General features: G+C 37.0%; 1 protein-coding gene across 1 annotated transcript in view; it reads right to left on the bottom strand.

The window, feature by feature from the left end:
- Positions 1-16,330, bottom strand: part of COL4A4 (collagen type IV alpha 4 chain) — a 131,544-nt gene that overhangs the window by 88,398 nt on the left and 26,816 nt on the right. Inside the window, exons 7-18 of the mRNA XM_036758314.1 lie at positions 15,377-15,445; positions 12,905-12,940; positions 10,026-10,088; positions 9,258-9,293; positions 9,006-9,047; positions 7,486-7,566; positions 6,716-6,769; positions 6,399-6,458; positions 3,446-3,490; positions 3,051-3,104; positions 1,533-1,602; positions 716-820 (exon numbers count right to left, since the gene is read on the bottom strand). Of these exons, the coding sequence (XP_036614209.1) occupies positions 716-820; positions 1,533-1,602; positions 3,051-3,104; positions 3,446-3,490; positions 6,399-6,458; positions 6,716-6,769; positions 7,486-7,566; positions 9,006-9,047; positions 9,258-9,293; positions 10,026-10,088; positions 12,905-12,940; positions 15,377-15,445 (715 nt within the window). The remainder of the gene's footprint in view (positions 1-715; positions 821-1,532; positions 1,603-3,050; positions 3,105-3,445; positions 3,491-6,398; positions 6,459-6,715; positions 6,770-7,485; positions 7,567-9,005; positions 9,048-9,257; positions 9,294-10,025; positions 10,089-12,904; positions 12,941-15,376; positions 15,446-16,330) is intronic.

Raw genomic sequence — 16,330 nt, 5'->3', positions numbered from 1 at the left:
AAGTCATTTAATCCTGTTTGCTTCAGTTTCCTCATCTGTCAAATGAGCTGGAGAAGGAAATAGCAAACCACTCTAGTTATCTTTGCCAAGGAAACCCTAAATGGAGTCACAAAGAGTCAGAAATGACTGAACAACAACGACAAAACTTAACTCTGGAAAGAATGGTGTAAGGTACAATCCCAGTAGGGAGAGCCACCCTCAGAATGTAGAAGATAGTAGGATCACAGATTTAGAGCTGGGAGATCTTAGGAGTCAGCTAGTCAGCTTCCTCATTTCATAGATGAGGAAAAACGGAGCCTAGGATGTTTCAGTGACTCACTCGAGTCACTTAAACTCTTACATCGCAGGTCGTAAATAGTCCAGCCAAGATTAGAAACAGCATTCTCCGACTCCAAATCCAAGGCTCTTTCCCCTGTACTGGACTGTCTCTACTTCTTAACTCTTGGTACACTCTGTTGCTAGGATCCCGAGCCCTGGAGTCCTCCAACCATACCTCTGCTGCGAGTTTGACCAGTGTACATCTCTTCTCAAGAATGACTTTGGGGCAGCTCCCCTACTGCATAAAGGAAAATTTGGCATTACCACATCTAAAAGTTTGCCCACTCTCATCCTAGAAAGTTTAGATCATTTCTCATCATAGTATAGATTCATATTGTGCACTCAACTTCTCCTGGAAAAAAAAAGAAATTTTTATGGAAAAGGGGTGAATTCCTACCTACTCTGTCTTCCCCTGGTCTGCCAGAGGGTCCCGATGGACCAGGCAGGCCCACTGACCCCTTTTCTCCATAGTGTCCTGGGAATCCTGGGTCCCCTGGAGGTCCTGTTAAAGAACATGGTAAATAGGTCATGCTTAGTAAACAGAGTTAAGATTTTTATCATTCTGAAATTTGTGCTGCTTTGTCATCTTTCCCAAGATGAAAATGGAATATCCTGGATTCAAATCCATTTATTTTTTAATGAACAGTTTGAATTTTTGAAACTCAGAACTTCCATTTATTACATACATAGCAACCTTTTATACACTACCGGCTGTACACCAATAGATGGACACTCCAAGTGAGGCACTATTACTCACAGATAATTAAAAGACCTAGAATAAGGCGTCCAGCCTGTTACTGAAGGACTTATAGGAAAGTGCAGAGAAGGCTCATAGAGGATGAAGGAGTATGATCTGCACCATTGTCTGGAGTAGCCACATCAGACCCATTGAAATAGTGAATAAAAGATTTATTTATTTTGGCCACTTCTCCTTGAAGCCATTATCTTGGTGGAGCATAACATCATGGCTATTTTTATGAAAGGGAAGTTTGCAATTAATAAATGGTAACTAATTTATATTTATATAATAAATGTGCAGAGCATGATAGGTCACTAGAGCTACTTGTTTGCATTTCTCAATAGGTAATTATGGGCTCAGGGTATTATACATATAGTTAGCCAAACATCGGTGAGCCATAAGATCAATGAGGCAGATTCTTCTCCTGTAGTATATCCCCAATGTTATTTACAGAGTAACTGAAAGCAGCACAAACCTTTGCATGGAACAGGTGGAGTTACCAAAACACCTGGTGGTCCTGGCTTCCCACGATCTCCAGGATCTCCCTGAAATCATTCATTCATTCACTTTTCTTAGAATTATTAATATTTTTCTCATACTATTGGGCATCAAATACATATTAAAAGGGCAACAAGGGCTTTCAAATAAAAAAAATAAAGATCATATAACAGCAAGATAAATCAATAACCCCTGATGGAATCTTAGGAATAACAAAAATGCTTTTTTTAAAATGGAACCTATGACTGAATCAATTTAGGGAACTCCCAAGGAAGAAATTCCCTTCATTGATGCAAATTGACACCTGATCTGTATTTTATAGTCTTAGTGATTTGCTTGGGGCACTGGGAGGCTGTGACTTGCCCAGAGTCACCTAGCTAGTATGTATCAAAGGCAAGATTTGAACCTGGGTCTTCCTGAAACCAAGGCCAGCCCTCGGTCTACTATATCACCCTGTTGGTCTACTATATCACACTGCTATACCCCCTAACAGGTGGGAGAACTACCTCAAAGCTTAGAGTTAGACATACCTGGAGGTTCAGGAATTTTCAGTTTATTAGGTCCCATTTAGTAAATTAGAAAGCCAGAGTAATCTAATAACACAGTATTAATGCATAACAATACCCTTATAGTTTATCCATTTAGTAAGAAGATCTGGCTGTAGATTTTCCTTTGATATTAAAGGTTGCCAAACTCCTTTATTTCTTAACCACTACAACTAAGCCTCCTGGGGAGGACTGAAGGGAACCTGCTTTGAAAGAAATCCATTGATAGCAACCATATGATCCTTTCTAGGTTATCTAGGCAAATTACTTAAGGTCTCTAAGTCATAGCTTCCTCCTTTATTCTAAACCAGATGGCTGATCTCTACAATCCTTTCCAGCTCCAGGTTGCCTCCTTCATTTTAATTTTCAATTAGATAATTGAATTAGTTAGACAACATATGACTTATGTGTTGAGGCCTATGCTAGGTGCTAGGGGGAGTCAGAAAGAAGATAACTAGTGAGTTCTGCCTGGATTAGGGAGTAGGGAGCCTACCTCAGAATCAAGAAGACCTGGGTTCAAGTCCTGCCTCTGACACATACTGGCTGTGTGACCCTGGGCAAGTCATTGAACATCTCAGTGACCCAGACAAGTCTCTAAGATTATAAGCTGCAGAACAGTTGTCAACCTGCATTGGTAGAGGGAGTTTTTTCATCAGTAGTTCCCTATGCCAGTGAAATCACAGTTCTAGACCACAGAAATAAATAAAATCACCCTCATGAAATATTTGAAATGTGCTTATTGACCCTCCCCCCATTAAGAGAATTATTTTTCAACCTTTAACATGAGCATTACAAAAATGTTCTTTAAAATGCATTAATAAATAAGGAAATCTATTTTACCTTTCAAAAGTTATATTTCTGAAATTTTTCTTGATACATGCATTCAAAGGCACTGTTGGAGTCAGAAAATTTTAAGAGTCTCTTCCCATTAGGAATACTTATTTTATTACCTTAGTGCCAAGAAGTCCAAACTGCCCACGGACACCAATTGCTCCAGGTTCTCCCTAAAAACAACCACGGACAGGTCTTCTTTGTAAAATCTGATTCAGTGACAGGATATTTTGTTTAAATTGATGTCTGATGTCAGTGTGTGCTGTTCATTTTAATAAGTATGCTGTACCATTCTGCAGTTTGAGGCTATGGTTCCCACTGACTTGACAGCTCTAGTATTTATATCTATAAACATCATATGCACATCATACACGAAAATGTCCTCTTCCCTAATTACATGTATATTTCTTTCTGGCATAATTTTGATCTTCAAGTACGAGGATATGAAGGTAAACTTTGGGAACAATGTTGAATTTTGTTTTGCCTAAATCGTTTGCTATCTTGATATCTTTACCTTTACTCCTGGAAAACCTGGAAGTCCATGGGAACCAGGGCCACCCTTGGATATTCAAACACACACAGACACAAACATACACACACAAAAATAAACAGAAATAAATGTGAGTGAAATAATTAACTTTCCCTACTTCACGATAGTTGTAAATATTAGCGTTTAATCTATACGCTCATGTTTGCCAAAATCGCTTGAAAGAAAGATACTAAATATGTATAAAACTGATTCTGTTTCTGTATACCATTATTGTTGGACTCCAATTAAGCTGTTCTCGATAACCATCCAAATGTCAGTCCTTTATACTGGATCCTATTATTCAGAGCACCCCAACCGTGTGTTCCACTTGATTTTTGTCAATTTGATAATAATTACGCTCAAGTATCTTGGAAACAGATGCCTTATAATTTGCCCAGAAAAAAAGCTGGCATCCTTTAGGTAGAGGCAATACAAGTCACCATGGCATTAGGGCCTCATTATTCTCCCTCCTTAAATCTAGAGTAAAGGGCAATCCAATTCCTATGCCAGATGAAGCTTGCCCTTGGTGCTACCAATGGAGGTGCTAATTAGCGACTGATGCAATGATCTTTTTGGCTTTCTGCCTCACCTTCTAGCTGTTTCCCTAAGACTGACATCTCATTTTACCCAACAGGCTTAAAGTAACAATTCCAAATTATTATTAGGTTGGCACCAAAGTGGCCAGGAAATGACCAGTAATCCCCAGTATTTCCTTTAATCATTCACTCTTCTTTGTTTATTTTTTAAGTGTAAGCACTGGGATCGATTTTCCAGGAAATGTTGACTATCTTGCAACTTTTAACAAGCACTATTGTTCTTGTTTCATGTATTTCCCTGTTTTGAGCAACCTAAACATTCCTTATAAAAATCTTCCATAAAATGCAAAAGAGAAATATTCCATAGGTAGCTAGAAAGATAAATAATTTGTTCTGACCCATGAGGAAGAGATAGAGAAATTCCATTTAAAAAACTTCAGACAATATAAAATATTTGGGAGTCTACCTGCCAAAACAAATTGACTATATGCCAAGACTATATGAACACAATTCCAAAACACTTTTCACACAAATAAAGATAGATCTAAACAACTGGAGAAATGTTAATTGCTCATGGGTAGGCTGAGCCAATATAATAAAAATGACAATTCTACCTAAGTTAATTTACTTATTGGGTGCCATACCAATCAAACTACCAAAGAATTATTTTATAGAGCTAGAAAAAATAATAACAAAATTCATCTGGAAGAACAAAAGATTAAAATATCAAGGGAACCAAGGGAAAAATCTTAAGGAAGGCAGCCTAGTAGTACCAGATTTTAAATTATATTACCATGTGGTAATCGTCAAAACAATTGGTACTGGCTAAGAAATAGGTTGGTGGATCACTGGAATAGAGTAGGTACATGATACACAGTAGTAAATCATCATAGCAATTTAGCGTTTGATAAACTCAGAGATCTAAGCTTTGGGGGTAAGAACTCACCATTTCACAAAAAAATGTTGGGAAAACTAGAAAGCAGTTTTGCAGAAATTAGGTATAGACCAACATCTCACTCCATATACCAAGATAAGGTGAAAATGGATAAATGATTTAGACATAAAAGGTGATATCATAAGTAAATTAGGGTAGCATGGGGAAATGTATCTGTCAGATCTATTTATGATCAAATAAGAGATAGAATGGATCACAGGAAGCAAAATGGATAATTTCGATTACATGAAATTAAACAGCTTTTATGCAAATAAAACTAATGAAGCCAAAATTAGAAGGAAAACAAGAAACTGTGGGAAAAATTGATGGATGCCATTTTTTGGATGGCAGACTTCTGGATACCATTTTCTTTATGGATGCCAGCAAGTTTCTCTCATGAATGCCTCATTTCTCAAATACATCAAGAACTCAGCCAAATTTATAAAAATAAGAGTAATTCCTCAGCTGATAAGTGGTCACGGGATAAGAACAGGCAGCTTTTAGAAGAAGAAATAAAAGCTACCAATAGTCACATGAGAATGTTCTCAAAATCACTATTGATTAAAGAAATGCAGATTAAAACAATTCCGAGATCCTCACACCTATCAGATTGGCTAACATGACAGAAAAGAACAACGACAAATGTTGGAGGGGATGTGGAAAAATTGGGACACCAATGTACTTTTGGTGGAGTTGTGAACTACTTCAACCATTCTAGAGAAAAATGTGGAATTATGCCCAAAGGGCTATAAAATTGTGAATATGTTTTGACCCAGCAATATCACTACTGGGTCTGTAGCCCAAAGGGATCAAAGAAAATAGGACCTATTTATACAAAAATATTTGTAGCAGCTCTTTTGTGGTGGCAAAGAATTGGAAATCAAGGGTATGCCCATCAAATGGGGAATGGCCAGATAAGTTGTGGTATATGATTATGATGGAAAACTATTATGCTATAAGAAATGGAAAGCAGGATGGTTGCAGAAAAACCTAGGGGACCTATATGAACTGATGCATAGTGAAGTGAGCAGAATGAGTAGTACATTATACATAGTAATAGTAATATTGTAATGATGATCAACTGTAAAAGACTTAGCTACTCTGATCAAGACAATTCCAAACGATTTATGATAAAAAATGCTATCCAGCTTCAGAGAGGGAACTAATGAACTCTGTTGAAGCATACTTTTTTTGTTTTTGTTTTGAAGCATACTTTTTAAAAACTTTTTTCCTTGAGTTTTTTGTCTGTTTTCTTTTGTTATCTAATATGGAAATATATTTTGCAAGACTTCACATGTATAATCAATATCAAATTGCTCGCCTTCTCAAGTCGGGGAGAGGTTGGAGGGAGGGAAAGAATTAGGAACTAATTTTTTAAAGAATGTTAAAATTTTTTACATGCAATTAAAAAATATTTAATTAAATCAATGAAAATATTTTTAAATAATTAATTTTGAATAATTCTTACCTGAGGTCCTGGAAATCCAGAAATACCCTTTTCACCCTTTACCCCAATGCCAGGTTCACCCTTTACATGGTGATGTTTTGGAGATACATATGAAACATGAAGATGAAATGTCCAATTTTCAGCAATATGGAAAAAAAGAGATGTCACTGTTGGCAAAAACAACTCAAAGATGACTTAGACAATCAGAGAAAGGAGAATCTAGGTGATTATAGCAATCATTCTACCGAGACAGTCTCACATGTAAATGAATGAGAAATAACAGAGTAAAAGAAAAATATCATATTGTTCAAAAAAGAAAGAGAGAGAGGATTACCTACCTTGGCTCCATATGGTCCAGAGGGACCAATGACTCCAGGCATTCCTTTCATGCCCTAAAAAATCATAAGGGTTAAGTCCTGGCTTATTCTTGCTATTTAAAGATTGAATTTCAGCTCATTTGACAAAGTAAAATGCAACCTCCTTGGAAGAAGGTATTGTTCTATTCTCATGAATTTCCAGTGCCTTGAACAGTACCTGGTTTGAATTATGTACATAATAAATGCTTAATGAATTGATTTGGACTGAATTAAACTTAAAAAGATATTTATTCTTTCATCAGTTTCATTCTTCTGTTTTTAAAATAAAGAGTACTACTTCTGACTCTGATACACATATAAAATCCACAGGACACTTAACAAAAGTACTAGTAACAAGAGTACCCTGTTCTATCAGAGAATATCAAGGAGAAAATATGTGGTTTATTTAAACATGGCAGCTGATGGACAAGCTAGATATGCAGTCCCTGAGAATGGACTGAACCTTTTTGAAGAAAGGAATATAATTTAACAGGTTTGCTTAAAAACAATAACATATTTTAAAAATAACAGCTGCAACAGCAAATCCAAGGGTTCTTTTTTGCTGGTTTTTTTTTCTTATAGTCACAAAATGTGGACTGGACACTCTAACTAGGGTTGATATTGATAGCCCTGTGAACCGGAGACATCATTAATGTGAATAAGGTACCATGGGAGAGGTGTTACAATATCACATTCCCATTTATATCAGAGCTATAAGCAACACAAGGAACTCTAGATTTCAATACACATACCTTTTCTCCTTTAACAAGGCATGAACCAGGAGGCCCAACCAGTAAGGTTGGTCCTGGAGACCCTCGAAGACCAACTTCGCCCTATAAAAGTCAAATAATACCAAGGCAATCAGAATGTTGAATTATCAAGAGATATAAGATTAGATTAATCTGTGAGTCATGGGACAATACTAAAATTTAGAATTATAGTTCATGGAATTAATTGGAAAGAAGTATCAGAGCAAATTAAAATAGAGTTTTCAACAATACACTTTTAACTCTGCTAATTGCACTGATTAGGAACAAAAAAAAGGTGTCTTTTAGCCATAACTTAGAGATAATTACAAAGCCCACTTCTTACTTGTGGAGACATGCATTTGGAAATGGGTTCTAATAGTAATGACTAGAGGATTTATGTTGCTTGAGCCATAATCTCTCTCTCTCTCTCTCTCTCTCTCTCTCTCTCTCTCTCTCTCTCTCTCTCTCTCCTAGTGGCATTATATACATACTACCTTTCCTCCTTTCTGCCTCCTTTTACCTAGTAGTTCAGCATATCAAAGGTTTATACGAATATAATTAGTACAACAGAAGAAATATTAAAATAAAATTTAAATAACAACATTGCCTCTTCCCCACATATGCTACACCTGACATTTTTAAATAAGGAAAGATGCCACTGGCCTCACTGGGCTAACTTGTTGGCAGTTTTCCTTGCCACTAGGAAAGATGGGGTAGGTAGGGGGTTTGCCATTTTGTAATGAAAGCTGTTTCATGAAGGTCCATCCCAACTCTACCATCCCTATTATACAACTGAGGGATCCTGAATGTTGTTGTGTAAACTTGTTGTCCAACCGATACTGCTTCAAAGCTCTGTAGGAAGGAACGTTCACATCTAAGTGTGAGCACTCATCAGTATAATCATAACAGGTGGTGCTTTGTCAGTGTACCTGTAATTCAGCATGTACACCAATTTATATTAAACAACATGTAAAACTAGGGGTTTGCTATAAGAACATAAAAGTTTTAACTTTTAAATATACCTGCCGATATGGATCTCTCTTAATCAATAATATTTATCCCCTTCTTATTAAGTTGAAGTCTAGGATGTGAGTTAGCCTAAAGATTAAATTTATCCTGTATATAATGCTAATTACTATGGCCAAGGGTCAGGTGTACATATATTATCATCATCATTGTTATCATCATCACCATCAAACTTTTAAAGTATTCAGAGTGTTAAATATAAGTCTCATTTGATCCTCACAACATTCCTGAGAGGTAAGGGCTATCATTGTCACCACCGTACGGCTGAGGAAACTGGGTCTGGGAGAGGGTAAGTGAATTGCCCAAGGTCACACATCTAGTATATGTGTGAGGCAGGGTATGAGCTGGGAGATTCTTGACTCCAAGGCCAATGCTTTAGCCACAGCACCACCTAGCTGTAAATCAAAGACTGCAGAATGCTTAGACCTATGCTTGGACAGTAGCTAAACAACAAATGGACGTTGCCCAGGTGCCTCCTGAATACAGGCTGTCCTTACCGGATCTCCAACTTGGCCTTTTACTCCAATACCTGGAATACCCTAAGAGAAAGAAAAGAACAAAGCTAAAGTTTTCATGAAAATATAAATGTAAATTTTCTACCTAATCATTTGGTTTATTGGAGTTTATTAAAAGTTTTTGAGATGCCCACTAAGAAGGAAAAATTCAAAAGGTCAAAAATAACATGGATAATTAGTTACATCCATGTATTTGTGCTCTATTCAGAAATTCTTTGACTTTTATATTCCTACCTGATCACCTGGCCTCCCAGGGTGCCCTGGAGGTCCCTAAAAAGGCAATGACAAACAGAAAAACAAATCAGTTGGTCTAGAATTCTGAGGTCTTCTTCCATTTGGCCTCCCCATTTGATAACTTAAGCAGCTCCTTAATTTCAATTCGATAATGTAAAAATATAAATGTTATATTTGATATGTGAAGACAATGCTCCTGACTGCTGGAAAGACATGGCTTTCCAATAATGGTGATGCATTTGTATCGATCTGGTGACAATTTCACTCAGCCTGCACTATACCCAACAGTACTGTTGTTGTTGTTAACAATAACAATTATAGTGTAGCAACAAATCACATTTATGGTATACTTTAAGGTTTAAAAAGTGCTTTTTTTACATCAACCCTTAGTGCCAATAGTATGGCCCCCAGCGACAAATGGGAAAGTTGAGGCTCCCAGAAAGTTAGTGACTGGTCCCTGATCATGTTGCCCACACGTGATGAAGACAGACAGCACCTGAGCCTATTAGACTCTGTTTAATCTTCTGTTAAAAGCCACATATTGGCTTTTTATTTTTCTGATTGCTAGAGAGAATTTTAGTATATTATTTATTTTTCTTTTTTATTATTAACTAGACAAACATCAGCAAACGTGAACGTTAACAGTGATATTCCATCTGACTAGATTTGAAATTACACTTAGTGACTGTGGTATAGATTTTGACAAAGAAACAAACTGCGTTTTGGAGAAAAAATAAAGAGCATTGCCAACAATAATGCTACACTTACCCGAGAACCTGGTATCCCTGGAAATCCCATTTCACCCACAGATCCATTTGCCCCTCGAGGTCCCTGTGCACGACCGGAGAAAAAAAACCACATTTGTTTACTCAAATCTCTGTCTTATCACAAAGCCTGCATGGAATCCTAGCAGCTTAAAAATACCCTTTATCTCCTACAAAGACCTTATGGGCTCTATTTTCTATCAGCAGCAACCCCGCAACAACAGTGTGGAATTCTATTGGCTTCCAATCTCACCAAACCCCAGGAATCAGGTCAGAATTTGACACACTCAAGGTCTAGTAATTGCCCCCTTTCTAACCAATACAATGGTCCTTGATCCATAAGTGTCCTCCTTGGTTAAAATATAAGTCTCTATATTTGGGAATATTTTTTTAAAAAAGAAATTATTAAAAAAATAAAAAAGCAACGTGTGGTCACTTGTTTAAAAGCAACTTCTGAATAACATTAACATAATTCCATGTATTTAATTCTTATGTTTGATGTATTTTAAAAATAAGAATAATATTTACTTGATTTCTTTTCTTATCATATTAACCCCCTCTGGAGGGTTATACCTGTGACTTTTTTAATATAGAAATCTTCCAGCAGGGAAATTCCTTTCACTAATACAGACAAGAAACTCATCTACAATATATAGTTTTAAAGAATTTTCTAGAACACTGAGAGGATAAAGTACTTGCCCATGTCACATAGCTAAAATGTATGAGAGGCAAGACTTGAATCCAGGTCTTTCAAATATCAAAGATGACCCTTTATTTGCTATACCATCCTGCCTCTCTACATTATTTCATGCATTTAAAATATGCGCTAACTATAGATGAATAGATACACAGCTTTGGACTTGGCTCTGTGGACCTGGACCATTACTGTATAGACTATCTTCTGTACTCTAGTATTTACATATGTGCATATGTATGTGTATATATGTGAATGATAGGGATAAATGTATATGTGTATATGTACACATACAAATACATGTGTACATATACACATACAGGTTAGGGATGTACATGTGCATGTACATATACACACATGTACCTGTAAATGTGCATGCAGATTACATTGGTGCATGTGCATGTATACACACGCAAATGTGTATATACATATGCATGAAAATATGTGATACACATATATACACAAATATGTGTATATACATAGAATTATATGCATATGCATGTATACATGTATGTGTATATGATAGGGACATGTATATGTTTTTCATATACATATAGATGCATTGCACATACATCTATATGGATCTATATGTATGTATATGTGTGAAGACTTATATGTGTATATATGCATATATACATGCACATGTGTTTATGTATACATGCATATACGTGTGTGTATGTATGGGTGTGTGTGTGTCTGTGTCTGTGTGTGTGTGAAGGATAGGGGTCTGGACCTCTGTCTTCATTGATGTTGGGAGCCCCTGGTGAGGAAGCTATTTCTACCAATCTTGGATGCTTTCTCAGTCTTAGAGAGCTGCCTAGAATAGTTATATCAAACTTAAATAGAAATGGGGTGACTAAGCCATATGTAAGGATCCCTAGGGGCACATATTGACTCAGAAAACCACATATTAACATTATTAGTGCCTTATTGTATTTTTATTTTTGTTAACTATTTCCTAATGATATTTTAATCTGGTTTGGGCTTCACTAAGGAGTGTTGTGGGCCAAATGGAACCCACGGATCACATGTTTAACCCTTCTGGCTTATAACACTGAGAGGTTGACTTTATACATTGATCCATGACTTGCCAAGAGTCTTACAGCCAGTATGCATCAGAGAGAGGACTTGAACCCAGGTCTTACTGGCTTTAAGGCTAACTATCCTATACTTCCTCTCATAAATGACAAACACTACTACATTGAAACAAACACTCATGTTAGCATCACATGAAAGGACTTTATGGGTCATCTAGTCCAACCCCCTCATTTTGTATATGTGGAAACTGAGGCACAGGAAAGTTAAGTGACTTGCCCACCATCACATAGCTAACAAATGGCAAAGCTGAGACTCAAAACCAAGTCTCCTGATCCTGGGGTTTTTTTTCCAAAATTTCCCACTTTCTTTCCCCCATTTGTCCCACTGCCTCTCAGTCTGGGGAAGACAAGGACAAAGGACTATTTGTTCTCAATGGGCTATTTGCACACTCAGATGATTTAATGGTCTAAAATATAATTATTTTCTCTTTGAAAATATAATTTAATATTTATTTTAAGGACATGCTAACTTATCTACTTGCTTACGTGCACACAAAATGTATTTCTTCTAGATGATCAATGACAAAAGTCAAGTCATCCTTCCCTGCCTGGCAAAAGATTTACATAAATCTGAGAAAGTCAACTTGGTTAGAAAGCCATATCAGAAATGGATCATTAAAAGGGCAATCTGTCCCTGCTTTCGACCTCATGATTATTTATGAATAAGGATGACTATGAGTTCACAATACTTCAGAAAGTGAAAGTGGGACTAGGAATGGCATATCAGCCAAATCTTGATCAATGGACAATCATAGCAATGTTTGGATAATTCGAAATAAGGTAACCAAAATTATTTTTATCAGGATTTGTGATGTATTAAGTTGTTGGGGGATTATGTGTTTTTTATTTGTCCAGAAGATTTAATTTATATTTAAAACAGGTTAAAATCATCTTGAATTCATTGAGCCAAATGTCAGATATTCATGGGGGAGGCCAGCCCAAGGTGAACTGAATGTGAGGACAAATTTAGGCTGTGATTAAAATTTTGCTTGGAAAATCCACAAAGCAGATAATCCCTAAAATAATAAAGAATTTACTTCACCCATTGATCAAGAAAGGCCTGAAGACATATAATCCATAGGAGAGACTTACCGGTAAACCCGGAGGTCCTGGATCACCTCGATCTCCCTGCAACATTGAAATCATTTCATTGGTAAAATAAATACAACTGGTGGCATGTATACAATGATTCAATACAATTCTGAAGGACTTATGCTGAAAAATGCTATCCATTTCCAGAGAAAGAACTGATGGAGTCTGAATGCAGATTGCAATATACTTTTTCTTTATTTTTCTTGGGTTTTTATTATGTTTTCTTTCACAACATGGCTAACATGAAAATATGTTTTGCATGACTGCACATGTATAACCTGTTTCAAATTGTTTGCCTTCTCAATGTGGGGGGAGGGAGGGAAAGAATTTGAAACTCAAAAAAAATTTTTAAACAAATGTTAAAATTGTTTTTACATATAATTGAGGAAAAAATAAAATATTAATTTAAAAAACCGATGGCCTACATATACTGGGGGAACCTTTTAGCTCAATGCTTTAAGGATCCGTGATTTTGTCAATGTGAGTACTCTACCCGCTGACACAGATCATGACCTCATTACAACTAAGGAGGAGCCAAGAGTTGGTGTAACCACGCAGGTGAAGAGCATGTATGTGCACATATATACAGCACGATGCCTCACCTCATCAGAAAGGTCAGTTAAAGGAAGGTGGTGAAAAGGACACGAGAGTCATATCTACAGACACATAAAGGAGTTGTTGAAGTTGTTACTTTCATCCCTTAAATAATGAGCAGAAATCACTTTGCACCAGCCTTGAAGGGTTGATCCTATATCAGTAAATCACTGCCTCTACCCAATCTCCTACCCATTCCCCACTGTATCCTGGCAACTTCAAGACTTAGTATATAGTCTTCACGCCTATAATCACACAACTAATAAGTGGTGGAGTCAAGATATGAATCTAGATCTCCAATTGTCGGTATCACTAAACCCCTTCTACCTTTAGTCCTTCCCTTTGATTAGAAAGATCACTTATGAAATGAGGTACACATCTGGGTACCAGATTAGTACACTTCTAAGTCCATGGTGACTTTATATTTATTCTGTATCTAACCATAGACATACATGTTGTCTACCCTACTCCATCGGAAGCTCCCTGAAGGCAGGGATGGTTTACCTCTTGTACTTGGATCCCCTGTGCTTAACACAGCAACTGGCACATAGAATAAGGCTTACCAGTGTTTAGCAATTGGCTGATTGATTGTGTTTTCTGTACAATCGCTCCTTGTTAAGAACTCTACCTTGCTTTATTGTTTTAATGCTAACATTGGCTTAATGTTGAGGTTCTTGAGATTTTTTTAGGGACCTATGCTTGCCACTTTTGCCATTTTAAGCACAGTATCTTGCAAATAATAGATGCTTAATACATATTCATCAAACTAATTTTTTATTCTGAACTTAAACACCAATAAGGTCATTTCCATAACTCAAAAGAGGATTCTCTATGAAACTATAAAACCTCTTGTCATACCACTTGCTTTTTAAAAGGTACATAATAAATTCTACATTTTACTTTTAAAACTGCCCTTCTTGGCCAGGATACCTTCTGAATGTCCTTCTGTTGTCTTCTTCCCCTTTCTCAGGGAAGCTCTCCACTCTTGCTGCCTTTGGACACAAAGCCTCGAAGGCTTCCTATGTCTCTGGCCAGTCTCTGATTATAATGGTATGAAGCCCTATACTGGCTCTGGCTTTGCTGGGGCTCCATTTCCTATTGTCTTTGGGCTTCTATATAATCTTTTGTGAAGTTCTGGAGTGAAAGAAGTCACTGTACAGGGTGTCCCTAAAGTCTGGACACATAGGCAAAAGTGCATATTTTGAAATATTTGGAATATTAACAGACCTTAGTCCCCTTGACTTCTTTTTCTGGGGTATGCTAAAGGAGAAGGCGTACTCAATGAAAATCAGAGATGCAACACACCTGATTGAACGCAAGAGTGAATGTGCTAAAATTGATGGCAAATGATGGAAATCATATTGAAGATGGTATTTGTTAATATTCCAATTAAATAAAGTGTTGAAAATTTCATTCATTTCATTTCTTGAAAATATGCATTTTTGCCTATGTGTCTAGACTTTAGGGACACCCTGTGGTTTCTCATTAATTAAATTATCACTTGCAATTGCCTACTTCCAAATACATACTATTTGATAGGAAAAAAAGTAAGTACTTAAAAAGTACCACATGCATAAATGGTGCATGGGTCATGATAACTAACAGTCACTGTTCTGATAGATGCTTTTATAGTAATATTCTTGTATGTACAAGTGTAAGAGTGTTTCTTTACAATAACATGAAAATAGCTCCACCTGCACAGGCATGTGTTAACAACAAATACAATAGCTTGGCTTTCCCCTGCTTAGCATTTCTGGACTCCTTAGAACATCATGGCCTAAATCACCACAGTACAGGAAGTTATAATGATTTCATTAAACAATTAAGACTAATCACATGTTACCACTTTTGACAGTTCAACAACTATGGAATACTCACCGGGAGGCCTTTAATAGCACCTGAAATATATGCTGAATTCCCTTTTTCTCCTCCTGGCCCCAGAAGACCCTGAAAATCAAACATTTGTTTAGGAGGAACAGTACAAAACCATTCGAATATATTCTAATTCATGCTCACCATTATTTTGTTATTGTTGGGTTGTTTCGGTCACATCCAACTCTTCTTGACCCCATTTGGGGATTTCTTGGCAGAGATGCTGGAGTACTTTGCCATTTCCTTCTCCAGCTCATTTTACAGATGAGGAAACTGAGGCAAGCAGGGTGAAGTGACTTGCCCAGGGTCACGCACCTAGTAGTGTTTGAGGCCAGATCTGAACTGGAGGAGATGAGTCCTTCCTGACTGCAGGCCCAGCTCTCTATTCACTACAAAACCCAGCTGCCCAGTCACTGTTACCGTATTTCCCCATGTATAAGACATACACTTTCTTGAAAAATTTGGAGTCTAAAAACTGGGTGCCTCTTGTACAGTGGTTGTAGATTTTTTTTTACTTGCATTTTCCGCTTTTTCGTGCTTGTTGTCTTTGCACTCATTGTTTCGCATTTGTCACCGGTATATTAGGTTACGTTTTGCCATGTTCTGCCTACAAACGGCTCAGAAAAGATTTTCGTACAGTGCTGAATTCGAGCTAAAAGTGATCCAGTTTGCAAAACTGAATGGAAATCGTGCTGCTGAATGTAAGTTTGGTCCTCCTCCAACTGAGAAAACAATCTGAGACTGGCTGCGGGAAGAAGAAACCCTACTGAAAACGCCACGGCAGAAGAAGGCCATGAGAGGAAAGTCAGCAAAATCGCCTGATTTAGAGACGGAGTTGAAGATATGGATTGAAGAGCAAAGGGCAGTTGGAATTCCTGTGTCCATGAAAATGGTTCAGCATGAGGCCAGAAGAATTGTTGATGAAAAAGAAGTTACTGATTTCAAAGGAGGACACAACTG

This window comes from Trichosurus vulpecula, chromosome 4 (assembly GCF_011100635.1).
Source record: "Trichosurus vulpecula isolate mTriVul1 chromosome 4, mTriVul1.pri, whole genome shotgun sequence".
Lineage (NCBI taxonomy): Eukaryota > Metazoa > Chordata > Mammalia > Diprotodontia > Phalangeridae > Trichosurus > Trichosurus vulpecula.
This window is presented reverse-complemented; position numbering and strand designations above follow the sequence as displayed.